Raw genomic sequence first — 13694 nt, 5'->3', positions numbered from 1 at the left:
AGAGAGCGACGAAGACGACACACCATGCCATCAGGAACAGAATACCCAGGTGGTGGCTGCATGTACACCTCCTCACGCAGCTCACCATTAAGAAAGGCATTCTTAACATCAAGCTGAGATATAGACCAGTGGCGTGCAGAGGCAACGGCAAGAAGTGTACGAATAGTGGTCATATGGGCCACAGGAGCAAAAGTCTCGTCATAATCACGACCATGCTCCTGCTGAAAACCACGAGCCACGAGACGAGCTTTGTGACGCTCAAGAGAACCATCGGAGCGAGTCTTAACCTTGTAGACCCACTTACAAGTGATGGGACGGACTCCGGGAGGAAGAGAAACAAGATCCCAGGTACCAGTGCGTTCAAGAGCAGCAATCTTCTCCGCCATCGCAAACTGCCATTCAGGATGAACAACAGCCTGACGGTAAGAAGTCGGCTCAAGAACAGCAGCACCAGCGGTGGGAAATCCAAAGCCATAAGTAGGCTGAGAGGAAGAGGACGACTCATCCAAGGAAGCATCCACAGGTCGTGAACGACGAGTGTAATGCTGAGGAAGAGATGGAACAAGAGAAGGAGGAATCGCCAAGGTAGAATCAGGGGGTGGCGACGAAGAAGGCACCGGAGATGAAGGTGTAGAATCCGGTGACATGCTAGGTGAGGAGACCGGGGAAGATGGTGGCGGTGAATCGACGAGGGGTGGAGAAGCAGAGGGAGTAGGACGAAGAGGCACAGGCGCGACGGGAGTGATAGGGGAGTCAGGAAAAGTGAGAAAAGAGATATCCTCCACTGAAAAGACCGAGGAAGATGGGCGTGGGTAAAAAGGACGAGACTCATCAAAAGTCACATCTCGAGAGATACGCATCCGACGACCGACAAGATCCCAACAACGATAGCCCTTATGCTCATCACTGTAGCCTAAGAAGACACACTCAACAGACTGAGCGGTCAGTTTGGTGCGTTCGCGAGGGGCAAGAAGAACATAGCAAACACAACCAAACAAGCGAAGCATCGAATAATCAGGAGAGCGATCAAACAGACGCTCAAAAGGAACACCACCCTGCAAAGCAGCAGATGGCTGAAGGTTGATGAGATAGACAGAAGTGGAGATAGCCTCGGCCCAAAAATGAGGCGGAAGAGAGGCGGCGATCATCATAGCACGAGCCGTCTCAAGAAGGTGACGATGCTTGCGCTCAGACACACCATTCTGAGCATGAGCACCAGGACAAGAGAACTGGGCAAGAGTACCCTGCTCAGCGAGGACACCACGCAACATCTTAGAGATATACTCACCAGCGGAGTCAGCACGAAAAACACGAATGGGTGAAGAGAACTGAGTACGAACCATGGCAGCAAAACGCTTATAAATAGACAACACCTCACTACGTGAAGTCATGAAATAAAGCCATGTGTAACGAGAAAAATCATCGATGAAAATAATATAGTATTTATGACCACCTTTCGAAGTGAAAGGAGCCGGACCCCATACATCAGAATGGACTAAATCAAAAGGACGTTGAGACACTGACTCACTATGAGAATATGGTAGCTGAATCTGCTTGCCAAGACGACAACCCTGACACTCTAAAGAGACATCTCCTGAGACAGACCCCAGAAGACCTCGACGAACTAAAGACGATAATCGAGAACCACACAGATGACCAAGTCGATGATGCCACTGCTTGAAGGAACCAGTAACAGAAGCGACAGCAGCGGAGGAACTGGCGATGGTGGTGGCAGCGGAAGGAACATGAAGCCAGTCCAACTCCCAAAGACCCTGAGAATCACGGCGGCGAGGGCCAGCCCCAACCAGAGTGTGCGTGCGACGATCCTGGACAGAACAAGAGTCAACATCAAGGATGACACGACAACCAGAATCAGTAAGTTGACCGGCAGAAAACAGATTCATGGTAAGTCGAGGAACATGAGCAACATCAGGAACAGAATAAGAAGGAGTAGAAAGATGGCCTCTACTAGCAACAGAAAGTGGAGTACCATCAGCAGTGAAGACATGAACAGGAGAATCCAGCGAGCGAAGAGAAGACAAAGCGGAAGAATGAGAAGACATATGAAAAGAAGCTCCAGAATCCAGAACCCATGGGGATGTACCTGACTGTGTAGAGGGCGGGTGCTCAGTGCGGGAAGCATCAGTCACAGAACCAGCAGTACCCGTCGAGGAAGAACCTGAAGCCGCGAGCAGACGCTTAAGTCTCAGAATATCCTGCTCGGTCAAAGCAATGGCTGAAGCTGGCGAGGGAGATGACGAAGTCCCTGAGGAGGATGATCGTGCCTTGCGCAGGTGTTTCCGCTTTGTGTAGCACTGGGACTCAATATGACCATCATTGTTGCAGTAGTCACAATGTGAACGGGGCCGACCTGAGCCTCCAGAAGGAGTGGGCAAGAGCGGCGGAGCACTCGAGCGAGAATGGGGCGGTGCAGCAGGTGGAGTGGAAGAAACCCGAGTAGCGAGCACAGAGGGAACCTCCAGCAAACCAGCACCACGTAGGCGAGTCTCCTCAGCACGAATCTCTGAAAGCGCCTCCATGAGAGAAATACGGCCACGAGCAAACAACTGAGCACGCCGGGGCTCAAACTCCTTACGGAGCCGAGACAGAAACTCATAGACGCGATGAAACTCCAAATCGGCTTGGACAGCCTGGCAGCAGGGGCAAGTACGACAATCAGCACTGCGGAGAGAATCAAGCTGGCGCCAGATAGCAGAACTCTGTGCATAAAAGTCATCAACAGTAGAGTCACCCTGCTGAAGAGCATGCTCCTGACAAACCACAGAAAGATATAAGGCATCACCAGAGGGCTCATAGCGCTGACGAAGACAGGTCCACATCTGGAAGACAGTAGGAAGACCCAGAAACTCAGAAGCAAACTGAGGCAGAACACTAGCAGTGAGAACAGCTGCAGCACGAGCATCATCATCAAGCCACTGAGTGTAAACAGACAAAGCACCATGATACGTCTGAAGAGCCTCCTCATAAGCCAAAGCCCTCTCATCATAGGCACGATCAGCAGCCTCATCAGCAATCTTAGCCGCATCCTTGGCAGCCTGATTAGCATCCGGAGGAAGAACCAGTGGAGTCGGCGGAGTAGGGGCCACCGGAGGAACCGGACGTGGCGGACAGCAGACCTCGCCAGAAAGAACACCCCAGAGACGGATGCCACGCATGTGAATGCGCATGAAGCCAGCGAACTCGGTGTAGTTAGTACCATCAAAGATCACCGGACAGCGAGGGACCGAAACATAGCCTGATGCAGCAGACATTTTTTTTTGGCAAAGATCCGAAAATAGTAGAGGCCGGACGAGGACGGTGGCTGGGAGCGAGATCCGGCGCAGCAGACGACCTGGCGACCGGGCGAAGTCCTGGCGGGCGAGAGCTGCGGACGGCAGGAGCTGGCGGGCGAAGTCCTGGCGGGAGGGGACCTGGCGACCGGGCGAAGTCCTGGCGGGCGGGAGCGGGCGGGCGGGAGCGGCGCCTGCTGGCGGACGGCAGGAGCTGCCGAGCGGAAGCGGCCCTGAGAGCGGGAGCGACGGGAGGCGTGAAAAGCGGCTGGAGACACAGCAGCGACGCCGAGGCAAAGAGAACCCGCGGCGGCGACGGAGATGGGATTGTAGCACGAGTTGCGCGTGCGAAAAAGAGACCTAAAGCTCTAATACCATGTTAGGAATAAGCAACTTGTATTCCCATGAGGCCATAGGCCGATATATATACATGTACAGGTGTGGTACATATGCAGGAAACCCCTTATACTACGGGATAAATACAAAGGGGTATACATGACTTATATTATAACTCTAACATTTCTAACTAACTTGCCGATCATTTTCCTTGTCATACTTTTAGGAAGCTTGGCTACATCATTTTATATCAGGTCAACTTGAGCAACAGAACAAGAATGAAAATGACTGAAGTAGGGGAACCAAAGCGTTTCAGTAAGTAATCATTTCACAAAATTGCAAGTATGAGTTTATCTGCAACCAGCTCATTCCTTTGTTTCACTCCATTTCTGTACTTGAAACAGTGCACCGATCTGATACATGAACCCACAGTATTGGTCTTGATTCTGCCTGATAATGTGTGGGTGTAATAACACTTGTCAATGTGCCCCATACATGTATTGATTATCAGGCGCCGCAAGACATGGGCCGTGGGTGCCAAATGATCGAAGAGACCAGTCAGCATCATGACACTGCTGAATCTGATACACTGTGAGGTATTCAGCGCCAGAAAAATCTATTAACTGATTGGTTCGGTTCATGCACTCATGTTTCAGCAGTTGTGCATGGTATTAGTTATATTTTTATAAGGAGCAAAGCTGAGAGTGCTAAAATTTCTGATCTGACAGGATCGATATGTAGATAGGAATTAGGAAACTGTACAGAAATGTCACCATAATTACATTGTCTAGGAGGCACTTGCGCATCTATAGAGTAGTGAGTAGTGACTGGAATTTACCCGGTATCGCTGTTCCCCCGGGCCCTAGTGTTTGTGGAGACAAGAGATTTGTGCTTCATGCATGGGTGTACACTGAACCCTAGACATGTCCAAATAGAGCCGCAAACAAAGCCATCTACCAGTAACTGTAGAGCCACTGTTCTTATTTCATACAAATATTAAGTACATAATGTGGGGGCAAGAACAATAAACCCACATATATTTTGGCAGTTCAAGTAACATGGCATGTGTTTCTCCTTCTGACAGTACTGGCCTCCAAGTCGTCTCTCCCACCAGCACTTCATCTCCTGTTGTTCAAAGCTTCCTCCCACTTGCAGCGGCGATGTACGAGTAGCATGAGACTCACACAAGCTCCTCAGTATGGTCTCTCTCCCTCTCTATGTCTCTGTGTCTCTCTCTTCGCAGTTCCGCTTTCAGTTTAATATTTCCTGCATGTGACTGCCATTTGGACCATAGTTTGGTTTTGTCCCTATAGGTCAGGGTCTTGGACTGGGCTGTGCACTGTGTAGATCAGAAGAAGCTTACTTCCTCTTGCCTGCCCTTTGGGTTTCTCGGTTTGCAGCTGCCACTATTTAACACCCTAGTAGCCACTCATTTCTTTCTCCCATGCACAACTTGTCTTCCCTCTCTTCCAACACCATTTCTTCTTAGCTCCTCTCCGTCCCTGTCTGCCACCACTTCTGTCCCTCAAACTTGTCTCACTCCAACCATAAACCCGCACTGTCTTGGGCTCTCTCTGCCAAGTATCCAATTCCTAAGTACATCCGATCACTCACATTTGCAGTGATGTCGAGCCGTAGGTCAAGGTCAAGGCAGTCCGGCTCGTCGAGGATCACTGACGAGCAAATCAGCGACCTTGTCTCCAAGTTGCAGGACCTCCTTCCCGAGGCGCGTCTCCGGGGCAATGATAGAGTACGTAATCATTCATCATTGGCATTCTCTCTTTATATGCAGCAAATGGTTGCTCTAGAAATTATGGTTAGACTCTTCTTCTTCTTCTTCTTCTTCTTCTTCTTCACACACACACCCAAACACAAAGAAATTGGCCACTGCTTTGTGGTAGTTACAAATCTACTGCTCACCGTTCAATCCCTTGGCTACATTAAGGCCTAATAAATGATGAACTAATCAACTATGTCCTGTACAATCCTACAATTGCATGCTCTTCCGACGCTTCAACTTTCTGCATTAGCTATCATTAACATTATAATGATCTTGACCTGACAGCAGACCCGTTAATTTCCCTTTGGTTCCCCAAATCCAGGTGCCATCTTCAAGGGTGCTGCAGGAGACGTGCACCTACATCAGGAGCTTGCACCGGGAGGTGGACGACCTGAGCGAGAGGCTGTCGGAGCTGCTGGCGACCTCGGACATGAGCAGCGCGCAGGCGGCAATCATCCGCAGCTTGCTGATGTAGAGCCGGCTCCCATGCAGTGCGCAGGCGCCTCGTCGCTGTCTTGCTGAGCGCACAAGCCTGAATTTGAGCGTTTGTAGCCTAGGGAGCGATCTTTAATTAGTACCGGAGTTGCAGGTTACCTACTTAATCCGCGTGTGTGCGCTGTCGTCGTGTCATCATCGTCTTAATCAGGCCCATCTTTTTTGTGTGTGTACTTAAATCAAGTCGTTAAATCAAACCCCGCCCGTGGTTCGTGCAAATTGTGCTCGCGTCTCGTTTGTGTGTGATGTGCTGCTTCCAGTGGCGTCACGGCGCCAACTCGAAGTGTTGCCATGCTTAGAAAAAAAGACACTCGGAAGTGTTGCTTGCTGCCTCTTTTGGCACAAGAAGATTCATGGGAGTTGTCTTCTTTTGGGCAGCAGCGTGGTGGTCGCTGATGAGGGCAGATTCCTCTCGCTCTCCCTTGCTTTCCAGATCTCGCAGCTGCAATTATCAGGACTTCACAACCGACAGTTCCGCGATAACAAATCCAAGCACAGGTCGTTAGCCCAGTCTGATGACTGATCGCAACGTCTGCTCCGCGGGAATACTGACGCGTTGCAAAGGAGGAAAAAAAGAAGGCGATGCATCTAGGAGGTGTGAGCAGTGACAGTTGACGCTCGGTCAAAAAACTACGGTAGATTCTGAAATCACACTCGCCGTCTGAATGAACTTGTGGATTGACTGCAGACAGACACGATAACCTTTTCAATGACACGATAAACCACAGTAGTGGGTGGGACGGGAGGGGGGATCCATTCCAATAATAATATCTCGATATCATTTTCAATGGGAGCCTACAGGATTCTGCTGTCGTCCGCGCTTCCGGCGTCGTCCCATGCCTAGCAGAGCACCGGTTCCACTACTTACTCGTTCCCGCGAGTCAATCCTGGCTAAGCTAGGTACTAGGAGCTAGGAGTAGTATCCTATGAAACTCCCAGTTCCGCCGTCCAGTGCTGGCCACTTCTCGGCAACTACCGACTGCGCTCGGCGAAGCAACCACCGCCTCCACCTGGGGTTTGCATCGGCCAGAGGAGAAGGAATAGAAAAACGCATGGTCAGGACGGGCGAGGTGCGCAGGACACGAGCGCCTAGCGCGAGCTTCGATTCCGCACGGTGCTGGAGCTCGTGGCACGCGTGTCGCACCGTTATCAAGACGAACTTGTTGAGCAGCTGTATCTTTTTCTTCTTCTTTTGATTTGAGTGAAAGCGCAGCTGCAGACACGAGCCTCCCACGTCACGCTGGTTGTCGGAGTTCTCATTTTATTTTTTGCAGATCCATCGGTAGATACAGTATTAAGGGCATCTCCAACCTGGACCCGCAGGCCTACCGCATCCGTCCGGACCGTGCTATCCAGACCGCGAAACCAATCCAACATGATCCGGACGTGTTTTTTTTTCGCAAACCAAAGACAAACAAAGGGGGTGGGTCTTTGCAAGAGTTCGGACACGCGAAACGTGGCTCTCTGCCCCCTCCTGCCCGGCCCATCCAAAAGAAAGGCGGAGCTCGCGCTTTTGGAGCATCCCACATTGTTTCCGTGTCAAAATTCCCCACTCTCTTCTTTCATCCCCGCCGCTCTCTGCCGAATTCCCGCTCTTTTCTCCCACCCTCTCCTTTCTTCCGTCGTCGCCGACATTGGAGAACCTGTCGGAGAGGGAGCCGGCGGAGGTGCCGGAGGATCCGAGCATCACGCTCGTCCGGAAGATCAGCTCGGCGACACGGCAAACTCGCCACGTCAAAGCGAAGGCCGCAAAGGAGGAGAAGCTCAAGAAGCGGTTGGCCGTCGGTGAGCCTGGTGGTGGCGTTGGGCGTGGAGGTCGTGGCGGACGAGGCGGTCGTCGCTTCCATGGCGGGCGCCGCCAGACGGGCACGCCCACAGTACAGACGGCGCCGCGGCCGGAGCCTTACAAGCCTTCGTATTACTACGCCGCCAAGCAGCTCGGAGCCCCCGCCGGTACGGTGCCTTACATCGTCGACGTTAATGCGGCGCCGCTCTTCTCCGAGTATTCTTCACCGCAGCTCGTCCGGGCGCAGACGGCGGTCCAGGAGCAGATGGGTGCCCGCACGCTGTTAGCTGCAATGCCTAGAGCATGGGAGTCAGGGTACGACACTGACAGGGAGATTCTCGACATCATCCATGATCGAGGCGAGGGAGGAGGGGCCTATGAGGACAGACAGGTGGAAGACTCAGATCCCACCCAGTCCGACAACTACCAGCAGCAGCAGTCCTACACCCAGAGGCCACACAACAGTCCTACACCAGACTGGCGATGGCACACAACAACAACAACATTGGGCCACCGGAGATCAGCAGCTGTATGGGGAGGGGGAGGATGAGGATAGCGAGGACGATGATCCGGATGATACAACTGGTGATCCGAAAAAGAAGGGTATTAGGGCATATTTCTCTCTCAATGGTTTTGGTGATTGATGACAATGCTTTTGCGGATTAATCGTGTGCATTGAGCATTTCAGATATTCCTTCATATGGCACGAGACGATTTCTTCCCCTCGGTGTTTAAAAGAGAAGACGGTGTTTTTTTCCTTCGTTTCATTTTTGGTGGACTTGAGTCATAGGATATACCGTACTATCAAGAGGGGGTCCGTATCGGAAAGGTTTGGCTGGAATCAACAGTACACATCTTCTTTGCACCCCCAGTTCTTTCCCGCTTCTCTGGAGTATTCTCCGTTGTGTTGGAAGTGGCTCAGGATGGAGCCAGCGGTAGTACCGCGGAGAGCAAGCGGTAGTACCGCCGATAGCGGCAGGCCGTAGTACCACTCCAGTACCGCTTGTACTGCCGCCTCGATTCAGGACCCGAGTTTCTCGTGTCGGGTTCAGCGATAGTCCAGCGGTGGTCCCACTGGCATACTACAGCTAACCCCAACTAGACCCATTCGAGCAGCGGTAGTAGCAGCGGCAGTAGGAGCGGTAGTACCGCGCCTACCACCGCTGCTAGTACCGCTCGTGGTTTTTGTCCCTCTGTCCCTCCCCTGTGCTCTCGTAAGCCGCTGAGCGCTGTCCCAGCGGTAGTACCGCTGCGGCAAGCGGCAGTGCCGCTGTAGCAGGCAGTAGTACCGCTCCCTTGAGCGGTAGTACCGCGCGTTGCGGGCTGAGCACGGGAATAACGGTTGGATCTTGTCCCCCACTATATAAGGGGGTCTTCTTCTCCAAGAAGACCTACCTCTTCCTCTCCCAAACTCCATTGTTGCTCCAAAACTCATTTTCGCTCGATCTCTCTCCCTAGCCAATCAAACTTGTTGATTTTCTAGGGATTAATTGAGAAGGCCCCGGTCTACACTTCCACCAAGAGAAATTTGGTCCCCCAACTAATCCCTTGCGGACCTTGTTACTCTTGGGTGTTTGAGCACCCTAGATGGTTGAGGTCACCTCGGAGCCACATTTCATTATGGTGAAGCTTCGTGGTGGTGTTGGGAGCCTCCAATCAAGTTGTGGAGATTTCCCCAACCTTGTTTGTAAAGGTTCGGTTGCCGCCTTCAAGGGCACCACTAGTGGAATCACGGCATCTCGCATTGTGTGAGGGCGCGAGGAGAATACGGTGGCCCTAGTGGCTTCTTGGGGAGCATTGTGCCTCCACACCACTACAGAGATGTACTTCCCCTCAAAGGGAAGGAACTTCGGTAACACATCCTCGTCTCCTCCGGCTCCACTTGTGGTTATTTCTTACCTTTACTTTGTGCAAGCTTTACTTGTGTTGTATATCTTGCTTGCTCTTGTTGTTGTTATTGTTAGCATCATATAGGTTGCTCACCTAGTTGCACATCTAGACAACCTACTTGGTGCTAAACCTAATTTGTTAAGAAAAGCTAAAAATTGGTAGTTGCCTATTCACCCCCCTCTAGTCAACCATATCGATCCTTTCAATTGGTATCAGAGCCTCGTCTCTTAATTAAGGGTTTCACCACCCGAAGAGTATGGTTGACACCAGGGAGAAAGTGCCCGAGGCCATGGAGTTGACTTTGATCACACGTGATGACTTAAATAATGAAGCCGTGGCTTCACTTAAGACGTCCATGACGATCGAAGTCAAGTTCATGCTTAAAGAATTGCTCGAGGGGTTGAAAGCCTCTCCCGATCCATTGCTTGTGGTTAATCCCACCACATCGGAGTCAGAGGCCAATTCTGCCAAGGAAGCGGCTAAAGGTACTCAAGTTTCTTCCCCTCATGACAAGAATGGGACGGGAACCTTTGCCTCGGTTCCCCCTCCCCCGGTCTATGGAGGACCAGCCCCTACACCACGCATTAATCATGTTGGTCCTCGTCCTAAGCTTGTTAAGGTTTTTTTTTGCTATTTGGGTTTTTTTTGCATCAAGTCTCATTTGAATCACAGCTCAACAAACCTTTGGAGAATCATCGAGCAAGGCGTCTACCCGAATGATCCAAACAACCTCACCCCAAGAGAAGAAGCGGACAATCAATACAATCACTCCGCCTTGTTCATCCTTCAAGATGCGGTTCCTCCCGAAGATCTATCTCACTTGCGTCCCTTCACTCATGCAAAGGATTGTTGGGAACACATCATATCTTTGTACAAGGGAAGCTCAAGCATCCAAGGTCCAGCTTTGAAGTGGTCCTCGATGAGGCTGATGAATTCGTGATGCTAGCAGATGAGGATCCGCGTGATCTCTACCGGAGGGTGACAACTCTTGCGGTTGCTCTCCAAGACCATGGGAGCAAGGATACAGATGACAATTGGATCAAGCGCAAGTTTCTCAAGGCCATCATGCCATTCAACAAGGCCATGTCCTCCGTGATTCATCAAAGGCCGGATTTCCACACCTTAACCCCAAGTGAAGTGTTGGATGAGTTTATTGCCATGAACATCATGAACAAGACCGCCGACAATGCTCTTGCTCGTGTCCAGTCAAAGAAAAGCTCACCCACTCTTGCCTTGAAGGCCAAGGCCATTCCGGAAGAAGAAGAGGAGGAAGAAGAGGAGAGTTGCCCTGAGAACACCAAATATGCTTAGCATGAGCACATGGCTCTTGCATCAAGGCAATTTTGGGGAAACAAGAGGAACTCAAGGCCCAACTTCACCAAGAACAACTCAAGTGGCTCAAAGAACAAGCAACGAGTGAGGACTTGCTACAATTGCGGCAATATGAGTCACTCTGTGGCAGAGTGTCCTTATGAGAAGAGGGAAGACAATGGTGGCAAACTCATTCGCAAAGGGAAAGCCAAGTCTTTCCTAAGCAAGAACAACTTCACCAAGAATATACTTCCAAAGGGCCTGGTGGCACATGAAGAGTACGCCTCCGATGATGATGATGATGATGACACAAGTGGAGAAGGAATGGCAACGGAAATCGTGGCCATTGCCACATCTTCCCCCTCCAAGGTGTCGCTCTTCGACGCCCCCAACGAGAACACCATTGCCAAGCGTCTCATGGCCAAAGGTATCAACAAGGTAACTTCAAACATCAAAACCACAAGCACTACTACTCCTTCATTGTTAGATTCTGTTGATGATAGTGAGGTGGTGAATATTGATGAGAATGAGTTTACCAAGTTTGTGAGTAAGCTCAAGGGTGAATCCAAGAAGCACTTTGTTGCTCTCTTGGAACAACTTGGTGAGGCCAATAACATCATTAAGTCCCATGAGGATACTATCTCCAAGTTGGAGGGGCATAGTCGTGACTATGCCGATGAGATTGCGGATCTTTCCATTGCTCTAGAGGAAGAGCGAGGTCTTCATTTGACTCTTGAGGATTCACACAAGATTGATCATGCTAAATTGCAAAAAGATCTTGATCATGCTATTGTTCTTACTCGTGTACTTAAATGAGAAAGTTGAACTTGGGGTTGGCCATGATAGACTCAAGGAAGAGTTTGATACACTTGACAAGGCTCACAAGGTCTTGAAGGGTGTTCGTGCTTCTCTCAAGGAGTCTCATGATCAACTCCAAGTGAAGCTAACCAAGGAGATTTCCATGTGTCCTCCTTTCATTCTAACTGATAATGGCCATGCTACTAACCCTTGTTGTGAGCATGTGCAGCCTGTGGAGGAAAATGCCAAGTTGAAAGAGCAACTTGAGAAGGGCCTTGTGACTTGCATACAAGGTGAGAAGAACCTCAATGCCCTTTTGGGTAATCAAAAGGAAGTTGTGGGAAAGGAAGGACTTGGGTTTGTACCCAAGTCAAAGAAGAAGAAGAAGAACAAGACCAAGCAACCTCTTCCGCTCAAGGAAACCTTTATCAAGGCGGGTGAGGGTACTCATGAGAAGAAGAAGAACAAGGAGTTGGGTGGTAATGCCAAGAAGGGCAAAACCGCCCTACCAACAAAGCCGGCGACTTTAACCCCTCTTATGTTTTGTGCCGAGCTAGTGATGGGCATGTTTATGCCAAATTTGTTGGTTCTTATTATGAGTACATAGAATGGTATATTTGGGTTCCTAAGACCCTTATTACTAACATCAAAGGACCCATTCGAAAATGGGTACCTAAATCCAAGCATTGATCTCTTGTAGGAGTTTGCTTCCGGTGGGGTGTCATGGTTGCTCGATAGTGGATCAACAAATCATATGACTGGGAGCAAGGACTTGGTGGTGGATGTGCATCCAGTTCCATCTATGCCACCCATGTCCAATTCGGTGGTGCTTCAACATCTATGGTATTGGGACTTGGCAAGGTGGTAATCTCTCAAGATTTATCTATTGAGAAGGTCATGCTTGTTGAGTCCCTTGCATACAATTTGCTTTCCGTTTGTCAACTTGCACTTATGGGCTTTGCAACATTCTTTGATCTTGATATCGTGGCCCTTTTGAGGAGCAAGACTCTTAAAGTAGCTTTTATTGGGCATGTCGAGAACGATCTCTATGTGGTGAACTTTTCGGAGCGACGCACTAAGACCGCAACATGCCTAATGGCTAAAGTTGATGTGGGTTGGCTTTGGCATCGCCGACTAGCCCATGTCAATATGAGATCTTTCCAAATTAATTCTCCTCAAAGGGCATCACATCCGTGGACTAACAAATGTGAGTTTTGCCAAAGATCGTGCTTGCAGTGCTTGTATTGAAGGAAAGTTACATGAGACGGCTCACCAACCCTCGACTATCATCTACTCGAAGAGGCCCTTGGAGCTCCTTCACATGGATCTCTTTGGTCCTGCATCCTTTGATAGTCTTGGTGGAAGAAAGTATTGCTTGGTGCCTGTGGACGAGTACTCAAGATATACATGGCTATACTTCTTCAAAAGGAAGAGTGAGACCCAACAAACCATCATCAACTTTGCTAATGAAGCTCAACGTCAACCTGAAGCAAAGATATTGATGACTAGAAGTGACAATGGAACTGAGTTCAAGAACTACACCTTGGATGAGTTTCTCAGTGACGAGGGGATCAAGCACCAATATGCCACACCCTATACCCCTCAACAAAATGGTGTGGCGGAGAGGAAGAACCAAACGTTGATGGATGCGGCAATGACCATGATGGCGGATTCAAATCTTCGTACAACTTTTGGGCCGAAGCCATCAACACCGCATGTCATGCATCCAATCGGCTCTACCTCCACAAAGGCTTGAACAAGACTCCTTATGAGATACTTACAGGTAACAAGCCCAACCTCAAGTACTTTCGGGTGTTCTGTTGTAAGTGTTTCATTCTCAAGAAAGGTGTTCGTTTGTCTAAATTCGAACCTAGAGCTCAAGAGGGCATATTTGTTGGTTATGCTACAAACTCTCATGCTTACCGTGTCCTCAACAAGTCCACCGGACTCATTGAGGAGACGTGTAACATGGAGTTTGATGAAAATAATGGCTCCCAAGTGGAGCAAA

At 50.0% G+C, this 13694-nt stretch overlaps 1 protein-coding gene across 1 annotated transcript; it reads left to right on the top strand.

Moving 5' to 3' along the window:
• Nucleotides 1-3630: 3630 nt before the first annotated feature.
• On the top strand, nucleotides 3631-6113 carry LOC123100303 (transcription factor ILI6). Its single transcript, XM_044522245.1, has 3 exons — nucleotides 3631-4222; nucleotides 4711-5376; nucleotides 5729-6113. The coding sequence occupies exons 2-3, from the start codon at nucleotides 5251-5253 to the stop codon at nucleotides 5879-5881; spliced, it is 279 nt and encodes a 92-aa protein (XP_044378180.1). The 5' UTR covers nucleotides 3631-4222; nucleotides 4711-5250; the 3' UTR covers nucleotides 5882-6113.
• Nucleotides 6114-13694: the final 7581 nt, after the last annotated feature.

This window comes from Triticum aestivum, chromosome 4D (assembly GCF_018294505.1).
Source record: "Triticum aestivum cultivar Chinese Spring chromosome 4D, IWGSC CS RefSeq v2.1, whole genome shotgun sequence".
Classification (NCBI taxonomy): domain Eukaryota; kingdom Viridiplantae; phylum Streptophyta; class Magnoliopsida; order Poales; family Poaceae; genus Triticum; species Triticum aestivum.
This window is presented reverse-complemented; position numbering and strand designations above follow the sequence as displayed.